Source organism: Capra hircus, chromosome 4, assembly GCF_001704415.2.
Source record: "Capra hircus breed San Clemente chromosome 4, ASM170441v1, whole genome shotgun sequence".
Taxonomy (NCBI): domain Eukaryota; kingdom Metazoa; phylum Chordata; class Mammalia; order Artiodactyla; family Bovidae; genus Capra; species Capra hircus.
This window is the reverse complement of record NC_030811.1, coordinates 23236485-23256545: the sequence shown is the minus strand read 5'-3', so window position 1 is coordinate 23256545 and position 20061 is coordinate 23236485. Positions and strand designations below refer to the sequence as shown.

Genomic DNA, 20061 nt, shown 5'->3' with positions numbered 1-20061 from the left:
TAAACCAAACCACAATTTTCTATCAAGATTTTTCAGATAAAGTCAATATTAAAGTTATTGCACAAATCTAAAAAAAATAAGCAGAATTTTAACCAGGTGAATGGAAAAACATTTTTTCTTAAAAATAACCATAGGCTGAGCTTCCTTACAAGCACGTCTTACTGTCTTTCAAAGTGTGAAAGTGTTAGTTGCTCAGTTGTGTCTGACTCTTTGTGACCCCATGGACTGTAGTCCATCAGGCTCCTCTGTCCATGGGATTCTCCAGGCAAGAATACTGGAGTGGGTAGCCATTCCCTTCTCCAGGGGACCTAGGGATCAAACCCAGTCTTCTGCATTGCAGGCAGATTCTTTACCACTTGAGTCACTGAGTATCTCAACAAACCCGAAGCTAGGTAACCACATTTTCACAGATGTGGTATCTAGGCTCCAAGACATTTTAGGCTGAGTACAAATAGGTAGGAAAAAGAGAAATTTAAGAATACCTGGTAGGAGTTGCCTAGTGGTCCTGGCATATTTGGGTCATAGCTAGAGAGTTGGGTACAACGGGGAGTAATTGACAAGGAAGATGGAAAGACACTTTAGAACTGGATCTCTAGTAAACAATATGAAGAATCATGTTTTGGACAATGGGAGACCTTAGAGGTTTTTCGTGTGGGAATAGAAGGATCAGATTCCTGCCTTTTTTGTTTGTTTAGAGGAGAGATTTATTTGAAGAAATACTACAACATATGAAAATGACACAAAGCCTTCATTTCTACTCATAGAGTGCTAGATTTGATATGGTGCATAATATAATTACTTAATATAGTGCATAATAAAATTTTTTAATCCGTAGTGCAAAGTTTGATGACTTAGTCATTTGTTGATAAACAAAACCTCTTAGAACTGTTTAATATCAGCAAGGGTCACAAATGCTGTGTACAGTGAATCTGAACTGACAGATTTTGACTAGTATGGTAAGTAGATTGGAAGAGAGGTGGTGTAAGAGGGAGGAGCAAGTGGGAAGCTATCGAAACAGCTGACAGGAGAGATGATAAAGACCCAATCAGGAGAGTGGGAGTGGGAATGCTGAGAAGGGGACACATTTAAGAAACATTGTGCAGGTGAAATTGATAGAACTTGGCAGCCAGATGAAAGAAGACTTAAAGAATTCTACTGTGATGGGTCCCCCCTCTCTCTCTAGGCTGGATATAGACATCTTTTTGGGCAACATTTATAATAGTAGATTAACCACTTTAATGTGTACAGTTTGGTGCCATTCAATAGATTCACAGGGTATGTGGCCCTCTTTAGGTCCAGAACATTTAAACGTTTTATATTTAAATTTTGGAGGAACCACCAAACTGTTGCACCAGGCAGCCGCACCATTTTATATTCTCACAGGTTCCGTTCTCACTAGAGTTCCATTCCTCCACACACCTGCCAAGACTTCTGATTTTCCTGTTTTAAAAAATCTTAAATTATAGCCACCCTAGTGGTTGTGAAGTGGTATCTCATGGTGTCTTTGTTTGCATTTCCTTAATGACTAATTTTGTTGAGCATCTTTTCCTGTGAGAGTCGGCTATTTGTATATCTCATTTGGAAAAACGTCTATTTAGATACTTTGCTCATTGAAAACACTGGATTATTTGCCTTTTTGTTGCTGAGCAATAACAGCTTTTTATGTTTTCTGGATACTAAACTCCTGTCAGATATATAGGATTTGTAAATATTTTTTTTCCCATTCTGTAGCAGGTCATCTTTTCGGCCAAGAGTTTTTTTGAGCCATTTATTGAAACAGGAAACACAGAAGAAGAAGCCAACAAGGATAGAAAGAAGGTAGGAAAAATAAGTTCAGTTGATGGTGTTGATTGGAAATCTTCAGGGGACACCCAGCCAAAGGTATCTGGCTCACGTGGTGCCTGTAACACCCTCTGCATTTGGTGCTTCTTGATTGATGGAATCTAGAGAGAAGCTGGTGGGCAGCTGCTGCCTTAGCTAGAAGCCTCAGGCTGTATCCCACAGAAACAAAGGTCACTCCTCTTTCAACAAGGCTGTCCTTTATAATTAAAAATACTAGGACTTCCCTGGTGGTTCAGTGGGTAAGACTCCACGCTTCCACTACAGGGGGCACAACTTCTACCCTGCTTGGAGAACTAAGACCCTGTATGCCCCCATGGAGTGACCAAAATCATTAATTAAATAAAATGTCAAAAATCAAATTAAATTAAAAAAAATCATTTTTGGTAAATTTCCTAAACAGTCAGAAACTTAAATGCAACTTGAATTAAGCCACAATTCCAAATCAGACAACACAGGCTTAAACCAGGTATGGAGAATACAAAAAACAAAAGCAACCAGGGAGAGACATGGCCTACTGTGATCTACTTATACTCTTTTCCTTCAAACAGAATACAACATGTGTATATCTTAATCTAAGCTTATATTTATGTAAGATTTATTTAAACCAAAGTAATTGAAAAAGCTGATATAAAATTCCAATCCTGTATAAATAAAATAGTTCCTTCTTTCATGCTGAAAGCATCATTGACTTTTGCCTTCAGTTTATAATCTATGTGCTCTGCCTTGATTTACTCAGCCATGCCTAAAGCACATTTTTTTATATCTTGGGTGAGCAGGCAATGTTGATAGGGGCATGAATAGCTCCTTTTTCAGAGTTCTGCCCACATGGCTTATATTATGAGACATTCTTTTTTAAAATCCCTTGGATCTGAGCTGGGTGTCCTGCACAGACTCAGGTCTGGCATTATTATTACTTTTTTTATGAATCTCAGGGAAACCATTCTGCTGCTGAGCTAGCCTCACTCATACATTTCATTTATCCGCCATAATAAGAATATCAATACCTTGGATTTATATAGAGCCTCTCATCCAAAGAGGTCAAAGCTTTTTAATTTAATTGGATGTTCCCGTGGCTTTAAGAGCCTCTGGGTATATTTACAAATGTAATAATAAGAAACAGTCTGCTCTGGTTTACAATATAATAGACAGCATAAAACAAGACCTGAGCATACACTGCTTCTCACCTTCACCGCACAAACATATCTGATGCCTGGCCGTGGGGTTCAAGGTCCTTTCTGAGCGGATCTCCATGTATTTTTTCACCCATGACTCCACTTTTTCTCTATGAAATCTTTGTTTTACTCAAATTAATCATTTAACATAGGATGCATGTCTTCACTTGGTGTAACTTAATCTGTTCTACAAGGCCCTTCACCTCCTCCTTAGGTGTTTTAAGTCTGTACTCTTTTTTTGTAGGGGGTGGGGGTGGGGGAGGTCAAGTTTACTTATAACCTACCTATGAAGACCATGAAGACCACTGTAGAAACCTGGCCTTCCTTGCTTATTTCTCACTGAAACATCTGCAACATAGATGCTCTTGTTCTTTGGGCATTAATGCTGTGGTTTACGGTCATTTCTTTTCCTGTATAGCATGTCAGCCCCTCCACACAGAGAAGTCTATCGTGACATCCCTTGCTTGCATGAGCGTGCTCAGTCATGTCCGACTCTTTGTGATTCCATGGACTGTAGGCCTCTGTCCATGAGATCTTTCAGGCAAGAATACTGGAGTGGGTTGCCATTTCCTCCTCTAGGGGATCTTCCCAACCCAGGAATCTAACCCCAGGTTTTCTGCATCTCCTGTATTGCAGGAGGATTCTTCACCATGCCATCAAATCAGTTTGATGTTCATAGCCTTAGTTGGTCCAAGTAGCCTGGTGAGTTTGGGAATTTGTGGCGAAGGTTGAATGTTACAAACGAGCAGACACACTGTGCCTTCCCCTAAATTTTTTCCCATTGTTAACAGTTTAGTACAAGTTTAGAATTAGTTTAGAAGATCACCTAGGATAGAAGCAATGAGAAAGGGCGTGGTTGTCACCTGAAGATGAAAAGTACAATGGTACAAAGGTTTCCTGTGAAAACAATGTATTGAATGAAGGTTTAATTGGGGTGTGTTGATTTAATTATCATGTAATTGCATTTTCAGTGTGTGATGAAAGTAGCCTATCATCTTTGATGCTTATCTAATTCTTGCTTTTTTTTTTCAAAATTTTCTTTAAAAGTTCTGTTTATAAAAGCAATGCCTATTTAGATAATATTTGGAAAACACAGTAAAGTGTTAAAAATATGAAAAATTACCTTTTTCTTGCTCCTCAAAACAACTTTGTAATACCCAGTTCAGTTCAGTTCAGTTGCTCAGTCGTGCCGTGAAGTAACGGGACAACATGCCATGATCTTGGTTTTCTGAATGTTGAGCTTTAAGCCAACTTTTTCACTCTCCTCTTTCACTTTCATCCAGGGGCTCTTTAGTTCTTCTTCACTTTCTGCCATAAGGGTGGTGTCATCTGCATATCTGAGGTTATTGATATTTCTCCCGGCAATCTTGATTCCAGCTTGTGCTTTTTCCAGCCCAGTGTTTCTCATGATGTACTCTGCATAGAAGTTAAATAAGCAGGGTGACAATATACAGCCTTGACATACTCTTTTTCCTATTTGGAACCAGTCTGTTGTTCCACATCCAGTTCTAACTGTTGCTTCCTGACCTGCATATAGGTTTCTGAAGAGGCAGGTCAGGTGGTCTGGTATTCCCGTCCCTTTCAGAATTTTCCACAGTTTATTGTGATCTACACAGTCATGGCATCCGGTCCCATCACTTCATGGCAAATAGATGGGGAAACAGTGGAAACAGTGGCTGACTTTATTTTTCTGGGCTCCAAAATCACTGCAGATGGTGATTACAGCCATGAAATTAAAAGGTGCTTACCCCTTGGAAGGAAAGTTATGACCAACCTAGACAGCATATTGAAAAGCAGAGACATTACTTTGTCAATAAAGGTCCGTCTAGTCAAGGCTATGGTTTTTCTAGCGGCCATGTATGGATGTGAGAGTTGGACTATAAAGAAAGCTGAACACCGAGGAATTGGTGCTTTTGAACTGTGGTGTTGGAGAAGACTCTAGAGAGTCCCTTAGACTGCAAGGAGATCCAACTAGTCCATCCTAAAGGAAATTAGTCCTGAATATTCATTGGAAGGTCCGATGCTGAAGCTGAAACTCCAATACTTTGGCCACCTGATATGAAGAGCTGACTGATTTGAAAAGACCCTGATGCTGGGAAAGATTGAGGGCAGGAGGAGAAGGGGACGACAGATGATGGGATGGTTGGATGACATCACTGACTCAATGGACATGGGTTTGGATGGACTCCGGGAGTTGGTGATGGACAGGGAGGTCTGGCGTGCTGCGGTTCATGGTGTTGCAAAGAGTCACACACGACTGAGCAACTGAACTGAACAGTCAAAGGCTTTGGCATAGTCAATAAAGCAGAAATAAATGTTTTTCTGGAACTCTCTTGCTTTTTCGATGATCCAGCAGATGTTGGCAATTTGATCTCTGGTTCCTCTGCCTTTTCTAAATCCAGCTTGAATATCTGGAAGTTCGTGGTTCATGTACTATTTACAAAGTGCTGATCATGTATATGTCACAGTTTTACTATAATTGTCTAATAGAAGTTCTATAATCATATGCTTGATAGATAAGGAAACTCATGCCCAGAAAGATTAAGTAACTCACCTAAGACAGTCTGCATCTTTGGTGGCACAGTGGTAAAAAATCTGCCTGCTGATGCAGAAGACACTGGAGACTCCAGTTTGATCCCTGGGTCGGGAAGATCCCTTGGAGGAGGAAATGCCAACTCACTCCAGCATGCTTGCCTGGAAAGTCCCATGAACAGAGGAGCCTGGTGCACTATAGTTCATGGGGCTGCAAAGAGTCGGAGACAACTGAGCATGCACACACTAAGATAATCTAACAAGCGTGTGAAGGGCTGGGAGTGAATCACAGGGACCCCTGGGTCTATAAAGCAGTCGTTCCCCATTCCCACCTCCTCTCTTTCTGTTTGTATGAATTCCTCTAATCTAGGTGTTTTTTTTTTTTTTTAATAAATGGAATCATACACTGTGCAGCCTTTTGTGTCTGGCTTCTTTCACTTAGTATATTGTTTTCAAGTGTCATTAACGATGTATCATGCTTTAGTATTTCATTTCCATTTATGGTTGAATAATATTCCATTGGATGTTGATATGTCACACTTTGTTATTAGAGAAGGAAACGGCAGCCCACTCCAGTGTTCTTGCCTGGAGAATCCCAGGGACAGAGGAGCCTGGTGGGCTGCCGTCTATGGGGTCATACAGAGTCAGACACAACTGAAGAGACTTAGCAGCAGCACATTTTGTTGATACCTCAATCATATACACATATCATACCACAGTTTTTTCAAGATTCTTCTTGGCTCTTTGAGGTTCCTTGCCATACAGTAAATTCCTCGTATTTAAATTTTAGGATCAGGTTTTCCAATGCTGCAGAAAGACTATTGGAATTCTCATAAGGATTGCACTGAATTTGTAGATAGCTTTAGGGACTATTGACATATTAATGATATTAATTCTTCCAACCCATGCTCACAGGATGTCTTTCCATTTATTTACATCTTCTTAGTTTCTTTCAGCAAGGTTTTGTAGTTTTCACTGAGTAAGTCTTTCATCTCTTTGGTTAAATTTATTATTTAATATTTTATCTTTTTTTGATGCTATTGTAAATGGAATTGTTAATTTCCTTTTTGGATTGTTCATATAGCTAGTGTCTAGTGTCTAAAAATACTATTGATATTTTTGTTTTGATATTGTATCCTGCAGCCTTGCTGAATTAATTTATTAGCTCTGATAGTTTTAAAAAAATTCTTTAGGATTTCCATATGTCAACCACGTTGTCTACACATACTTCTTCCTTTCTAGTTTGAATGCTTTTTATTTTTTACTTGCCTAATTGTTTTGGCTAGACTTTTCAGTACTTCACTGAATAGAAGTGGCAAAGTGGGCATCTTTGGCTTGTACCTGATCATGGCTGGAAAGTTTTTGACCATTGAGCATTAGCTGTGTTTTTTTTTTATTTAATGAACAACTTTTATCGTATTGAATAAATTCCCTTCTACTTCCAGTTTTCTGAGCATTTCATCATGAAAAGGTTTTTCGATTCTGTCTAAAGCTTTTTCTGTTTCAACTGAGATGATTCCCCCCCCCCCCCCTTCTTACTGCCCACATCCTTAGCCACTAGGCTCAATTACCCCTTTTCACATACATGCATTCTTTAATTTTATAATGTGCTTTTTGCAAGTACATCACGAACATGTTTTCTTCATTAAAAACCACTAAAATTATGATTTCCAGTGGCTACATGTTATATTCTTGTGTGGATGTTCTATAATTTATTTAATACATCTATGTTGTTTTAAAAATTTTAACATTTTGTTCTGTATCTCTATTTCTCTAGAATCAGAATCCCTAGAACTGGAATTATTGAGCCGAAGGTAATGAACACTTAAAAAAATATGTATATGCATGTGTGGGTGTATCTACAAGTTATTTCATAAAATCACTGTGAACCTCTGCCAGCTGATACCTGCCTAATCAAAGTACTGGAGGTGCTCTGTGCTGGCTATTTCACAGCTCCAGGACCTCTCTGTCTGCTTTCTATTCATCTCTGAAGTTCTTTCATCTCTACTGCTACTAAGCAGATCACTCACTACCTTCCCTCCTCAATTTATGCTCTTTCCATTCTTATGCTAATCTTGTTCTGTTCATTTCATCCACTGAATTTATGACTAAGCCAGTTGAGCCAGATGCAGGACATATGAAAACTTACCAGTAAAAATGTTAAGAAAGCACAGTTGTGCATTATTGCCAGCTATATTTTATTTAGCTTGAGAAGAAAAGGAATCTGCAAGCTGGTCAGTTTTGCTTCTCGGTTTTTCCGTTTTCTTTATCAATTCTATTTGTGTGTTACTCCTTGCATGTTTTTTAGAATTGTCCGGAAATAACAAAATAACTGAATTCACACATTAAGCTAATACATAAGCATTTAGTTTTAGATAATACTAAAGAAAAGAATTTCTGTATCTATCCATTTTCGCATTTTATTGGATTTTTAAAAAACCGCTTGTGCTTAAAGTAAAAACTTTTGTCATACAGACATCAAGGACAGACTCTACACACCCCATGTACGCACTTTGGCATCGTCAGATAAATATAATTTAAAAACTAATACAATTCTAAAACAATAAAACTGGGGGAAAAACTCAAGATCAGAATAAATACAAATGAAGATATTAGACGATTTCACCAAATCGCAACTGGTTTAGTTTTCCTGCGCGCCCTGGAACCGAGGAAGGAAACTACAATTCCCAGAGTGCTTAGAGCGCGCGTGGGGCGTGAAACTTAACTTCCTACGTCCCGCCTCCTCTCTTCAGCGATTGGGTTATTCAGTTCTGTGACTTTGGACTTCCCCTCTCCCATTGGTGCACTCTCCAGAGAGGTCAATTACAGAGTTTACACTTGGTTCCTTCCAGCCCACCCGCTCTCCCCCTTGCACCAAGATGGCGGCAGAAGGAGCTGGTGGGAAATACAGAAGCACAGTCAGCAAAAGCAAAGACCCCTCGGGGCTGCTCATCTCTGTGATCAGGTGAGGGAGGCGGGAGGCAGGGGCAGGGGACAGGGGGCAGCGGCTCGATCTCCGCTTTGGAAGGGAGAAGGGTTAGCTGGGTTCCACCCTGCCGACCCCTCCCTTCCCTCCTTGCCTCCCCCCAGCCCCTCCCAAGGGCCCCCGCAGTTCTCACTTTTTCTCTGGGGTTGGGCCAGAGGGAGGAGCCTGGCCTCTCAGTGTTTGTCTAATTTACTGCCAGAGCTTTCCACTAGGGTCCCCGGGCCCTGAAAGCACGGTCTTTGGGGTTTGGTAGAGAAAGCCAGGTGTGTCCACTTACTCACACATGTATTGATTCATTGTCTTCATCATCGCTCGCTGTGGAAGGCACCTTGTTCCCTGGACTTCTGGGTGTCAGGCCCTGACGTCCGGAGACCTCTGACACGAATTGCAGATTTTGTTTTCACACGTTGCACACCTCCAACCACCTGTGCATGGCTCAGCCTCAAGTACGAGAATCTGTCGTGAGCTGGTTAGAAGAGTTGTGGATTTGAAGGCACACATACGTGCTGATTTTTGTTCTGCCTTCGTATTCCGATCTAGTCCTTAAAAAGCAAAACAAATTTCAAGTTATCCTCTATGCATATCATTTTTCCAGACCCTGTATGGTGGGAGTAGGAGTGTCGACCTTCTAGGGGCCACATTTTCTTAACGTAAATTATACTAAGAGTGGAGAATTCATTCAAATCCCTCTAAGGATGATACAGGGAGTGGCTAAAAGCAAGCTGAACGAAATGTATTACGACACGTTAAAATGCTGTTAGCATATGAATTTCAACCCATGTATTTTTCATAAAATGAAACATCTCCCTCCCCCTTTCCTCCACCTAAGCTAAACTTCTGGTTGAGTTTTTGGAGGGCTTCTGATAACCTTTTAAAAACCCAGGCTCAACAGTATCTGGTAGTTTGTAGGCATTTGAATGAATGAACAGATCTAAATTTTAAAACAGCCCACCCCATCATGGACTGATAAAGACCCATCTCAAGGGTATTTAGGCTTCTCTGAAAGTAAGATTGTGACATATGGAATCATTATTACTAAACTTTCTTTAGGATTAAGAGGATAATTCTCTGTATGGAAATATGTAATATACTTGGTAGGTCATACAGAGAAAATGCAGTTTCTTGTGGACCCAGTCTTGCCAAGACAAAACACAAGTAGTGTGAATGTTTATCATGATACTAAAACTCCAAGTAGATTATTTTTAGTTTCCCAGCTTCATTCCTGTGGAACTATAATACATGAATTTGTTTGGATTCCTTTTTGAACTTGTTTTTATTTTTGCTTTATAGTCAACATTCATTTAAATAGTACGAGTTTAGTGTCAGTGTGTTGTACAGAGCCTGGCACTTACTATGTAGTTAGTAAATATTTGTTGAATGAATGAGTGGATGCCCCGAGTTTTGCAAAGATGAATTTGACATGATGGTACCCTTGAGAGTACAGACTACTTGAGGGATAAAATATGTGAGTAACAACATGACATAAGGCTAGAAGAGACAGATGAAATGTGCTGGAAATCTAGAAGGAGCAGTTATTTTCAACAAAAGTGGAGTGGGGATTAGAGAAGATAGCAGTATATACAAATGTGCCTTCTCAAGTATTTATGATTTTGTAGTCTTTGCTCCTTTCTTTTTTTTTTTTTTTGGTATATCAGTTTTCTTAAAAGTCATTTAAGTTTACCCAAAATGGCCTTTATTTGAAAAAAACCTTTATATCAAACTAAAGCTTTTTTTTTTTTAAACTGATACTGATTGGAAACATATGTTGCCTTTGGTTGACTGTGCCTATATGTTCTTCAGGGGGAATCTGCGGGGTGTTATGGATATGATTTGGTGGTTGTCCATGTGTCTCTTATTTGTCTCTGTTATCTTCACATTACCACTGTGATTTGGACCTGGACATTTTTCACTCTGACTTCTGTTGTATATTGCTAACTCATTTTTCTTCCCTATCCTTGGCCACCTCAGATCGCTTGAATAACATTTTTACTTTATTATAATCTGTTACCAGCATGCTATATTGGAGTGTCCAGATCCAGCATCCTGGGCGAGGTTAGTAAGGATTGGAGTTCATGGTTACGTAGGACCTTGTTTAAGACTGGATGTTACTGGTCTCAGAGTATTTCAACATTTCTCTGAGTCACAGGAAAATTTTGGTGTTGGAGTGAAGATTTGGGTGTTGCTAATTCCTTGTTTCATCCCTGATGTGCTCTGAAACAGCCAGTGGTTTCCATTTCATAAATAATAGCAGTGAATGAGAGGAAAATGGGAGTTTTACCCTGGTATTTGGGATGGGGGAGTTTCGGGGGCGTAATTGAGGGAAGAGCAGAGAGGAAAGTAGTTGATAAGAGAGTAGCTCTTAAAAGTTCTCATCACAAGGAAAAATTAGTGGTGATGGATGCTAACTTATTGGGATAATCATTTTGCAGTATAGTATATCTCAAATCATTATGTTGTATACCTTGAATAATTACAATGTTGTATGTCATATATATCTCAATAAAATGGGAATAAAAAGAATGAGGATTCGTATCTCTTGTTAGTAGATTGTTCTGTGACTCCTAAGTTGCTGCTTTGTCTATCTGTTCAATTTGTATTCTTCCTGTTACTCTTCTTGAACATTGTATTCATGATTGTAAATTCCTCACATGAAACTTTGATTACCTCCTCTTATCCTTAACCTCTTTTCAAATTCTCTCTCAAAGACTGTAGCTTTCCTGGTTGCTTTGGCAACAAGCCTCAAAGAGCAAAACCATTTTAGACTCATGTTTATAAAATCTGAACATCCCTGAAGATGTCTCTGGTACACGCCAGTTCTCTTTCAGGCTTCCTTGGACCTGTCAGTTTGTCACAAAATAAATGGCTTGTGAGTGATAGAGTCCATTGTCCTTTGAAGAGTTTGATTAGTTTAGCTTTATCTTTTTCTATCAATGAGCAGTTGTTTTCCTCTTTTGAATAGTGAATGTTAAAAATTCTCCTTCAGTTCTCCTGCTCTGATATGTAAAAAGTGTCATTTCTATGCTCCATTATGTATTAACATAGCGCTTTATATTCTCGTATTATTCCTATTAGTTGGAACACCATTTATTGTTAGAAGCACCTTTTAACTGGAAAAAGACTGTAGGTGGATGAGGGTTTGACCTGAGGACAGTGTCAGAATAGACATGGGGAATACCCAAGGCTCATCACTGTTTGCAGCCATGGTACCAAGTAATTAAAGGGTGACTATTTTGGTAGTGTGATAGTGCATCACTTTAAGGCATTTAAAAGTCAAAATGATGTAAAAAAATACAGTGTAATTGTAATGGAGGGATTACATTTGGTGGATGGGTTATTTAAGTGCTTTGAGACTCATAAGTGCAATTCTTTACCATTTACAAAACACTGAAAAAAACCATTTCAGGATGGCCAGATGATTCAGAGGGTGGACTCTGGGGTTTAACAAAAGAGGTTGTTCTTTCATGAGGCGGGGCTTTGATGAGGAGACAGAGTGTTTAGGATTGATTTTGGAAGCTGCTGTTAACCACAGCTTTTTAAGTCTTGCCCCTGACCCTTTAAAATGAAAGTAATCGGGTGGACCTGATTACTTGCTGATGTACAACTGGGACAGTTTTACAGACACACACAGACACAGCATTTCCTATTTTTCTATTGATCTTTTTCCCCCTAACCTTTTGCTTGGTGTGAAGTTGGGGCAGGCAGCCTTTCTAAACCGGAAACAAGCAAGATGGCATTTTGGAGATGCTATTTTATTTTTGTGAGGTCTTGTCAGATTTTTAATTGGGAAATGTGTCTACCACTTACTGTTAGGTGATTTACTTCCCAATTAAGTGTTGACTCTCTTCTTTTTATAAGTTGGCCTTTAATAGCCGGCTTAATTGGGAAGACAAACTTCAGCTGTGCCTGGAGGAGCCCTCCTTGAAACCTCAGAGCAGAGCCTTTGTGGACAGACACTGCTTACAGATGGCAGGGAGGTCTGAAGGCAGTAAGAGGAGCACACTGTCATCAGCTCATGTCTTCACAGAAGTTGGAATTTCAGACCCTTAGAAAACCGTTTATTGTAGACCCCTGATAAAGCCCCTTCCTCTTCAGAGTATTTTGGTCACCCCTGTATTTAATTCAAAGTACACTTTGCTGCAGGAGTCCACGTTTTGGTTAGAGCTTTGAACAAAGAGCTTTGAGGTCCATGACACACTGTGGCAGGAAAGGTCACTGGAGCAGAGCCCTGGAGATTGTCGGCTTCACTCGTGGCTCAGCGGTCAAGAATCTGCCTGCAATGCCGGCAGACCTGGGTTTGATCCCTGGGTTGGGAAGATCCCTTGGAGGAGGGCTTGGCAGTCCACTCCAGTATTCTTGAGCTTCCCTGGTGTCTGAGATGGTAAAGACTCCATCTGCAATGTGGGAGACCTAGATTCGATCCCTGGGTTTTGAAGATCCCCTGGAGGAGGGCATGGCAACCCGCTCCAGTATTCTTGCCTGGAAAACCCCATGGACAGAGGAACCTGGCGGGTCACAGTCCATTTGGTCACAAATGGTTGGACACGACTGAGCAACTACACCACCACCACCACCCTTCTCCAACCTCCTCTCCCATCCAGGCTGTTTAATGTTGGGGGATATGATCAGCAGAAGTTTTTCATCTTAGTAAAATCCAGCTGTCACTTGTTTCTTTCATGGATCATGTCTTTGATTTAGCTAAAAAGTCACTGCTGTACCGCAGGTCATCTCAGTTTTCTTCGTTGCTAACTTCTAGGTGTTTGATATTTAGATCTCATATTCATTTTGAGTTAATTTTTGTGTAAGCTATAAGACCTCTGTCTAGACTGATTTTTGTTGTGATGTTCAGTTCTCACACCATTTGTTGAAAAGATGATCTTTTCTCCATTGTTGTATGTATGTGAGGTCTTCACCAACGTTCTGTGCTTTCTGTTCTCTTTTTATGCATGCTTGTCATTGCAACTTTTCCCATTTTCTTTATAAAAATTGTATCACACAAACTTGTTAAAAAAAATAAAGAGAAACATTGTCTAAAACTCCTGTTTCTCAAAATACTGTTGTTGTTTTTAAGGTTTTCATGTAGATCCTGTCCAGGTACATACAGAGGTTTAATAGTTGTAGTTATAACAAAGTTAACATATTTTTAGCATAACAAAAATGGTATAAATATTATATCTTTGTATTTGTATAAATATTTAACTGGGGGGATTAAAAAATATAGAAAATGATAGAGAAATATAAATTACTCATATTCTCTTCACCTAGAATTAACCATTGTTAATAAATTTTCTTTAAGCTTTTAAAAATCATTGCATTGTTATAAAAATGGTACATACTCATTGTAAAGTAATCAAACAATGGAAATGCAGAAAACTGCAGATGAAAGTAAAAAAATATTATTCCAAACTTATTTCCTTAAGTTACCATCACTAGTATTAGCTGAACCTATTTTCAGATCTCTGTCTCTCCCTTTCTCTGTGTGTCTATCTCTCTGTATGAAATGTTGGATGAATAGATAGAAATAGTAAAAAAAAAAGATTATGATATCATACTCTATGTGTTAAACCTATAACTTTACTGTCTCCATTTTTAGGGTATATATACATATAGTACAGTGCACACATATTAAGTATATGACAATTTTTGCTTTTGTAATCACTGCCCATGTCAAGATAGACACTCCCGGCATCCTTGTTAATTTTTTTTCCAGTTCAGTTTTTTTGTAAGGATACCCTGTTGTTCCCAACACCACTTGTTTAAAAGACTATTTTTTTTTCCCCTTGAATTTCTTTTGTACCTTTATCGAAAATCGGGTGGCCAGTGTGGATCTATTTTTTGACCCTCTGGTCTGTTTATCTTAATGACAGTGCTGCACAGTCCTGATTTCTGCCTTTGTAAGTCTTGGAGACAGGTAACATAAGCTTTCCAGCTCTCTTCTACTTTTTGAAAGTTAATTTTGGCTCTTCTAGGTTCTTTGCGTTTCCATGTCCAAATTAGCCAATCAATTTCTAAAATAAACCCACTGGGATTTTGGTTAGGATTTCTTTGAATGTCCTGATTCATATGGGCGAATTGACCTCAACAATATGTCTTCTGATCCGTAAACAGTATTATCTCTCTTCACTCAGTTCCTCTCCGCAGTTTCTTTGTAGATTTCAAGTGTAAGTCCACGTGTTGTCTGTCAGATTTACCTCTAAGTAGTTTAAGACACTTCCTGTCGTCCAGCAGCTCCCTGAGTACTGATGCTGTCTTTCTTTTTATTTTTTGGTCTTTTTTTTCCTAGGTGGGTTTCCTTTTTTTTTGGATATGGTTTCTCTTGCTGTGTGTTAAATTTTATTAATCTTTTCTGCAATTCCCATACTGCGGTTAATTCCATGTAATGTAATTTTTATTAGATTGTGGTTTTGCTCTTTCAGAGATTTAATTTAGGTCTTAAAAAAAATATTTTCAGTCTTTCCTGTAGTTTCTTGAACATATGGAATACAGGTTAACCCTTTAAGTGTTCTTGTTTACTAGTTTTATCATGTTATCATTTTGGGGTTCGTTTCAGATGATTAATCTCCCCTCCCCTCATATGCCTTGCACTTCTTGGATGCTAGACTTTGTGATTTTTACCTTGTTATGTACTCATGTTGGATATCTTTGTTTTCCCATAAATATTCTTGAGCGTTGTTTTCTGGGATGTGGTTAACTTACTCAGAAAGAGAGTAGCCCTTTGAGGCCCTGTTTAGATTTTGCTAATTGGCTTCCCCTCTGTGGTTCAGCAGTAAAGAGTCCGCCTGCAGTGCAGGAGCCAGGGGTTCAATCCCCGGGTGGGGAAGATCCTCTAGAGAAGGAAATGGCAGCCCACTCTAGTATTCTTGCCTGGGAAATCCCATGCACAGAGGAGCCTGGTGGACTCCAGTCCATGCGGTTGGAAGAGTCAGATGCGACTTAGTGAGTAAACAACAACCAGGAGCCAAGCAGCATTTAGTTCAGGGCAATTTTATCTCAGACTGTGGCAGAATCCTTCTTCGTATTCCACCTAGATAGTGCTCTGTGAGTGGTGGGATTTTTCACTCTGGCTGTGTGATTCCAGATCATTGTTCTTGCAAGTACTTTCAGGTGGTTCTTATTGTGGCCTGGAGTCGTTTTCTGCCACACATGCATGGGGGAAGACTCTAGGAAGCTTCTCCACAGGTCTCCAGGGTGCTCTGGTTAGCGCTCTCTTCTCCAGGACTGTGCTCAGCAAACTCCAGCAGCTTTCATGTCCAAGGTTTTGAAATCTTTTGTTTGTTGTTTCGGATGGGAAGGTAAATCTGTTTCCTATGATTTCAACCAGTCCTGGAGCAGAAGTCTATCAGTGCTTCATATTAAAAAAAAAAATCTCAAAAGGTTAATTTTCCTGAGTCCAAATTTTGGGTTGTCTATGCTGAAAGAGGAAGCATAAGATGCTCTAAAAATAGTTGTAGCCTGAAAGTGAACTAGGTACCTCAGCACTGATGGTCTTTCTGATTTTGCAGTATTTTGTGGAGTGTTTAGTTAAAATTAACTTCATATAGTTCTTTTTCAGGAGCTTTTCCTTCAGAACTCTTAGAAATGCCTTGGAACTAGTTTGTATCTGTTTATATGTTTATTTTTTAAAATATAGTTTTTTAATTTGATACCTGTGATGGTATTGTTTGTTAACCTGAGGTCTAGTGTGGCTAGTAAATGTATTTTCTTTGGATGGCATAGTACTTACAATGTTTCTGTTGGTGGTGGTTTTTTTGTTTTCATTGGGGTGTTTCAGCTTGTGCTGGTGTTTTTCGGTTTGCAGTGGTGAGCTCTGCTCCCTCCGGTCTTATACTCTGCTGTTCCTTACATTTTTGTTAACGGCTTTCTAGCTATGGAATGAGTTATGACCTTGGTCTTTATGGTAGCCAGTCCTTTGTGTTTTTCACCTTGAAAAACCAGGGAGCCCCCATTTAACAGGAAGTTATAAGGGAAAATTGTGTATCATTTGACATGGTAAGAAACGTATTTCAAGATCCTTAGGAGAACCTTTAGAACCTTTAATGACTTTTACTTATTCTTTTAAAAATTTTTATAAAACCCTTTCAAAAAATACAGTGGCATGTAATTCAGGTGTTTTTTTCCATTGGAAACTTGCTGTCTAAACTTACTATCATTGCACTGAATATTACGAGAAACAGTGTTTTACACTCAGAGTATCGCTTAAGAGCTTGTTAGAAATGCAGACTCTTCGGTACCACCTGAACCGCTTGACCCGAATCTGCTGTTTTATAGGAGTCTCAGGTGAGTCCACTACTCATCAAAGCTTTGAGTAGCCCTTAAAGACGTAAGTTGGGAAAGTAAGATACAAGAAACCAGGTGGTGTTGTTAACTTGTTTTTAGCTGAGATAATGGTATGGCTGTCTTTTGAAAAGTACTATTCTTAAGAGATACTTACTGCAATAAACCAGTAAAATATCATGTCTAGGATTTGCTTCAAAATAATACAGAAGAAGGTTAGAGCCAGTGAGGGTATAGACAAAACATGATGGGAATGTGCTGCTGATTTTTGAGGCTGAGTTTGATGAGTTCCTTAATTTCTGTTCGTGTTTTGAACATTTCTGTAAACATGAACATGTATGTGTATAATATATATGCTGGGGAGATGGGGGGGTGGGGATTGGTGGGAATGACAAGGTTCTGTAGGTTAATAAATTGCAGAAATGCTGCATAATATATTCATGTTCTGTTCACTCTGTCCCCACCCAAACACTCCCTCCCAGAGGCACCTTGAACATTAACATATTAAAGTCTCCTGAAAATGAATGTGGTTACGAAACCTGCTTCAATTTGTGTAACCCAGAATTTCCAAACTAGCCTATCAGCGTATAATATGTTAATATAAACATATACATTTATATAAATAAATAAAACACTGTTTCTGAGGAATTCACGAGAAACTCCTCCTTAGGAAATAGCCTACACGTTTAAAATGATCAAATACCGTACTGTGTTGTACTAACAAAGGCATTCCACTGGAGGTGAAAAATGAGATGACTGAAGACAGTGCTTTAAGGATGTGATGCTTAAAATGGGAGTGGAAGACAGGTGGAGTTTGGTTCACTAAGGGTAGGGAAGATTTTAAGTTGACCTTGTCAACCCTTGACTATTGCAGGCTTTGTTAAGAGTGATTCTACTTAATTTTGGTAATGGCCTTCTCTGTTGGCTACAAGTTATGTTTTTGGTCCCCAGAAGTGTGGGTTATATAACCGAATTAATTGAAATACAAAAAACTGCATGCGTCGGGTGTGGTAATTGGCCCTAAGTGCTGTCTGAAGCAAGACGCCCGTGAATTTTCAATTGACTTTAAAGCAGAAATTGTTTACTGTCACTTGATGTGAAGTGAGTTTCTTTGGAGTGAATTAAGGGATGTTTTTATGCCTCAGAAAATTTTTTCAGAGGAACTTGTCATTGTGAATCTCCATCAGTCGGGGTGGGATTGTCTTGTATTTTGTGGGATCTAATAAAACTTAATTAAGAAGTAGTTGCAGTGTCTAATTGAATATAATAAAATCCGATTTAAAAGTGTTACATTTGGTTATGCTTTGAGTGACGACGTCATGTCTTATGTGATTATATAGTGATACACATCACATGTATTTAATGTGTGATCTTTTTTTCTGACAAAACTCAGAATTACGATGAGGGTCTCTCGTTTTCACAGTTCGTTGGAAGCCTTGGTAAATTCATCTTATCAAAGGACGCTGCCTCACATAACAGGCTTTGAAGACCAGTTTGAAACTTGTTTGGTTCAAGTTCATAGTCTTAGTAACCTCTCTTTCCATCACTTTAGTTTGTGCTTAATGTTACTCAGCGGAGAAGGCAATGGCACCCCACTCCAGTACTCTTGCCTGGAAACTCTCATGGACGGAGGAGCCTGGTAGGCTGCAGTCCATGGGGTCACTAAGAGTTGGACACGACTGAGCGACTTCACTTTCACTTTTCACTTTCCTGAATTGGAGAAGGAAATGGCAACCCACTCTAGTGTTCTTGCCTGGAGAATCCCAGGGACGGGGGAGCCTGGTGGGCGGCCGTCTATGGGGCTGCACAGAGTTGGACACGACTGAAGCAACTTAGCAGTCAGTAGCAGCAGCAGCAGTGTTACTCAGAACTGTACTGAGTGCCCTTCCTGACATAATAGGTATATGTTAACTATCAGGTGTGTCTTAGGTTGGCTGTTATTAATGTTATTTTCGAGGAAAAGAAAATCTGATTCACACTTTGAAATAAGGGCTGTGGTGGTGGTGGCTTGGTTGCTAAGTCATGTACTCTTTGCGACCCCATGGACTGTAGCCCGCCAGGCTCCTCTGTCCATGGGATTTCCCAGGCAAGAATATTGGAGTGGGGTGCTATTTCCTTCTCCAGGGAATCTTCTTGACCCAGGGATGAAACTTATGTCTCCTGTATTGCAGGTGGTCTCCGGTATTGCAAGCAGATTCTTCACTGCTGAGCTACCAGGGAAGCCCTTGAAATAAGGGCTAAGTGGATCTAATAATGCTGCTTAATATCTTCTAGTTAAAAGCATTTTAACTAGAAAAAAACAGTTCACAATTTCAAGAATCATGTCAGCTCTAGACTTTTTTTTTTTCCTTACTTTGGGGCCAATAATAAAGAATATTATGTTCTAGAAAGATCAGTAAATTGTTTTCTTCCTGCTTGGAGTGAGGTTCAAAAATTAGTTTACCCTTGAATGTCTGAGAATTTACCAATTCTCAGTTTGGGGCTTATAAAATGTTAGAACGTTGTAAGGATGACTCCTTGTCTTCTCTTTCTGTGATGCAATGTAAAAAATTCGTAAGAATTGGCCTAATGAGAGAAGGCTGTACTGACGGAGGGATTCAGGTGCTTGATGAGTGGGGAAAAAAAAATGCAGGGGCTCAGTGACGTCTAGTGTGTCTATTGAGAGTCCCATTGAGTACTTCCCAGAATGGGGATCACTGAAGAGGTTTGATTTTACTGTGGGTTTTGCTATGCAGAGCTGTAGCGTCCCGGTAAGTTATTTCTGGATATGTGGAGCCTTACTTGTAATTAGTTTTTCTGAGTTGCTTGGAGGGATTTCCATTAATTGTTCCGTTAATCTTTATTATTCCTGGAGGAGAGGTCACTGGATGCCGACAAGGAATGCCCTTAGTAGAAAATTAAGCGTATTAACTGTTTTCAGAAAGCCTGACTTAATGCTAATTATACTGCAGGTGTCACCAAAATTCAGGTGTATGATGTTAAATATTTCTTATAGCAGGTTAATTAATTCAGTTATCTGAGACTCTCATCAGGCAGCTGACTCTTCTCGTGGAAGAATCTGTGTTGCTGTGGTTAAGTGGAGGGTAACTGATAACATCTGCCTTGAGATTTTACCCAAGCAGAAGAACGGTGGTGTACTTGTCTGCTCAGGCAGCTGTAACAAAATACCACAGACTGGGCAACTGGGAGACTAGAATCTCCTAGTCTGTCTTCTAGGAGACTAGAAGTCTAAGATGACGGTACAGTCAGGGCTGGGTG

General features: G+C 39.5%; 1 protein-coding gene across 1 annotated transcript in view; it reads left to right on the top strand.

Moving 5' to 3' along the window:
• The window catches only part of EXOC4 (exocyst complex component 4), an 816876-nt gene continuing 805191 nt past the window's right edge, over nucleotides 8377–20061 (top strand). Inside the window, exon 1 of the mRNA XM_018046915.1 lies at nucleotides 8377–8511. Coding sequence (XP_017902404.1) covers nucleotides 8426–8511 — 86 coding nt within the window. The 5' untranslated portion in view covers nucleotides 8377–8425. The remainder of the gene's footprint in view (nucleotides 8512–20061) is intronic.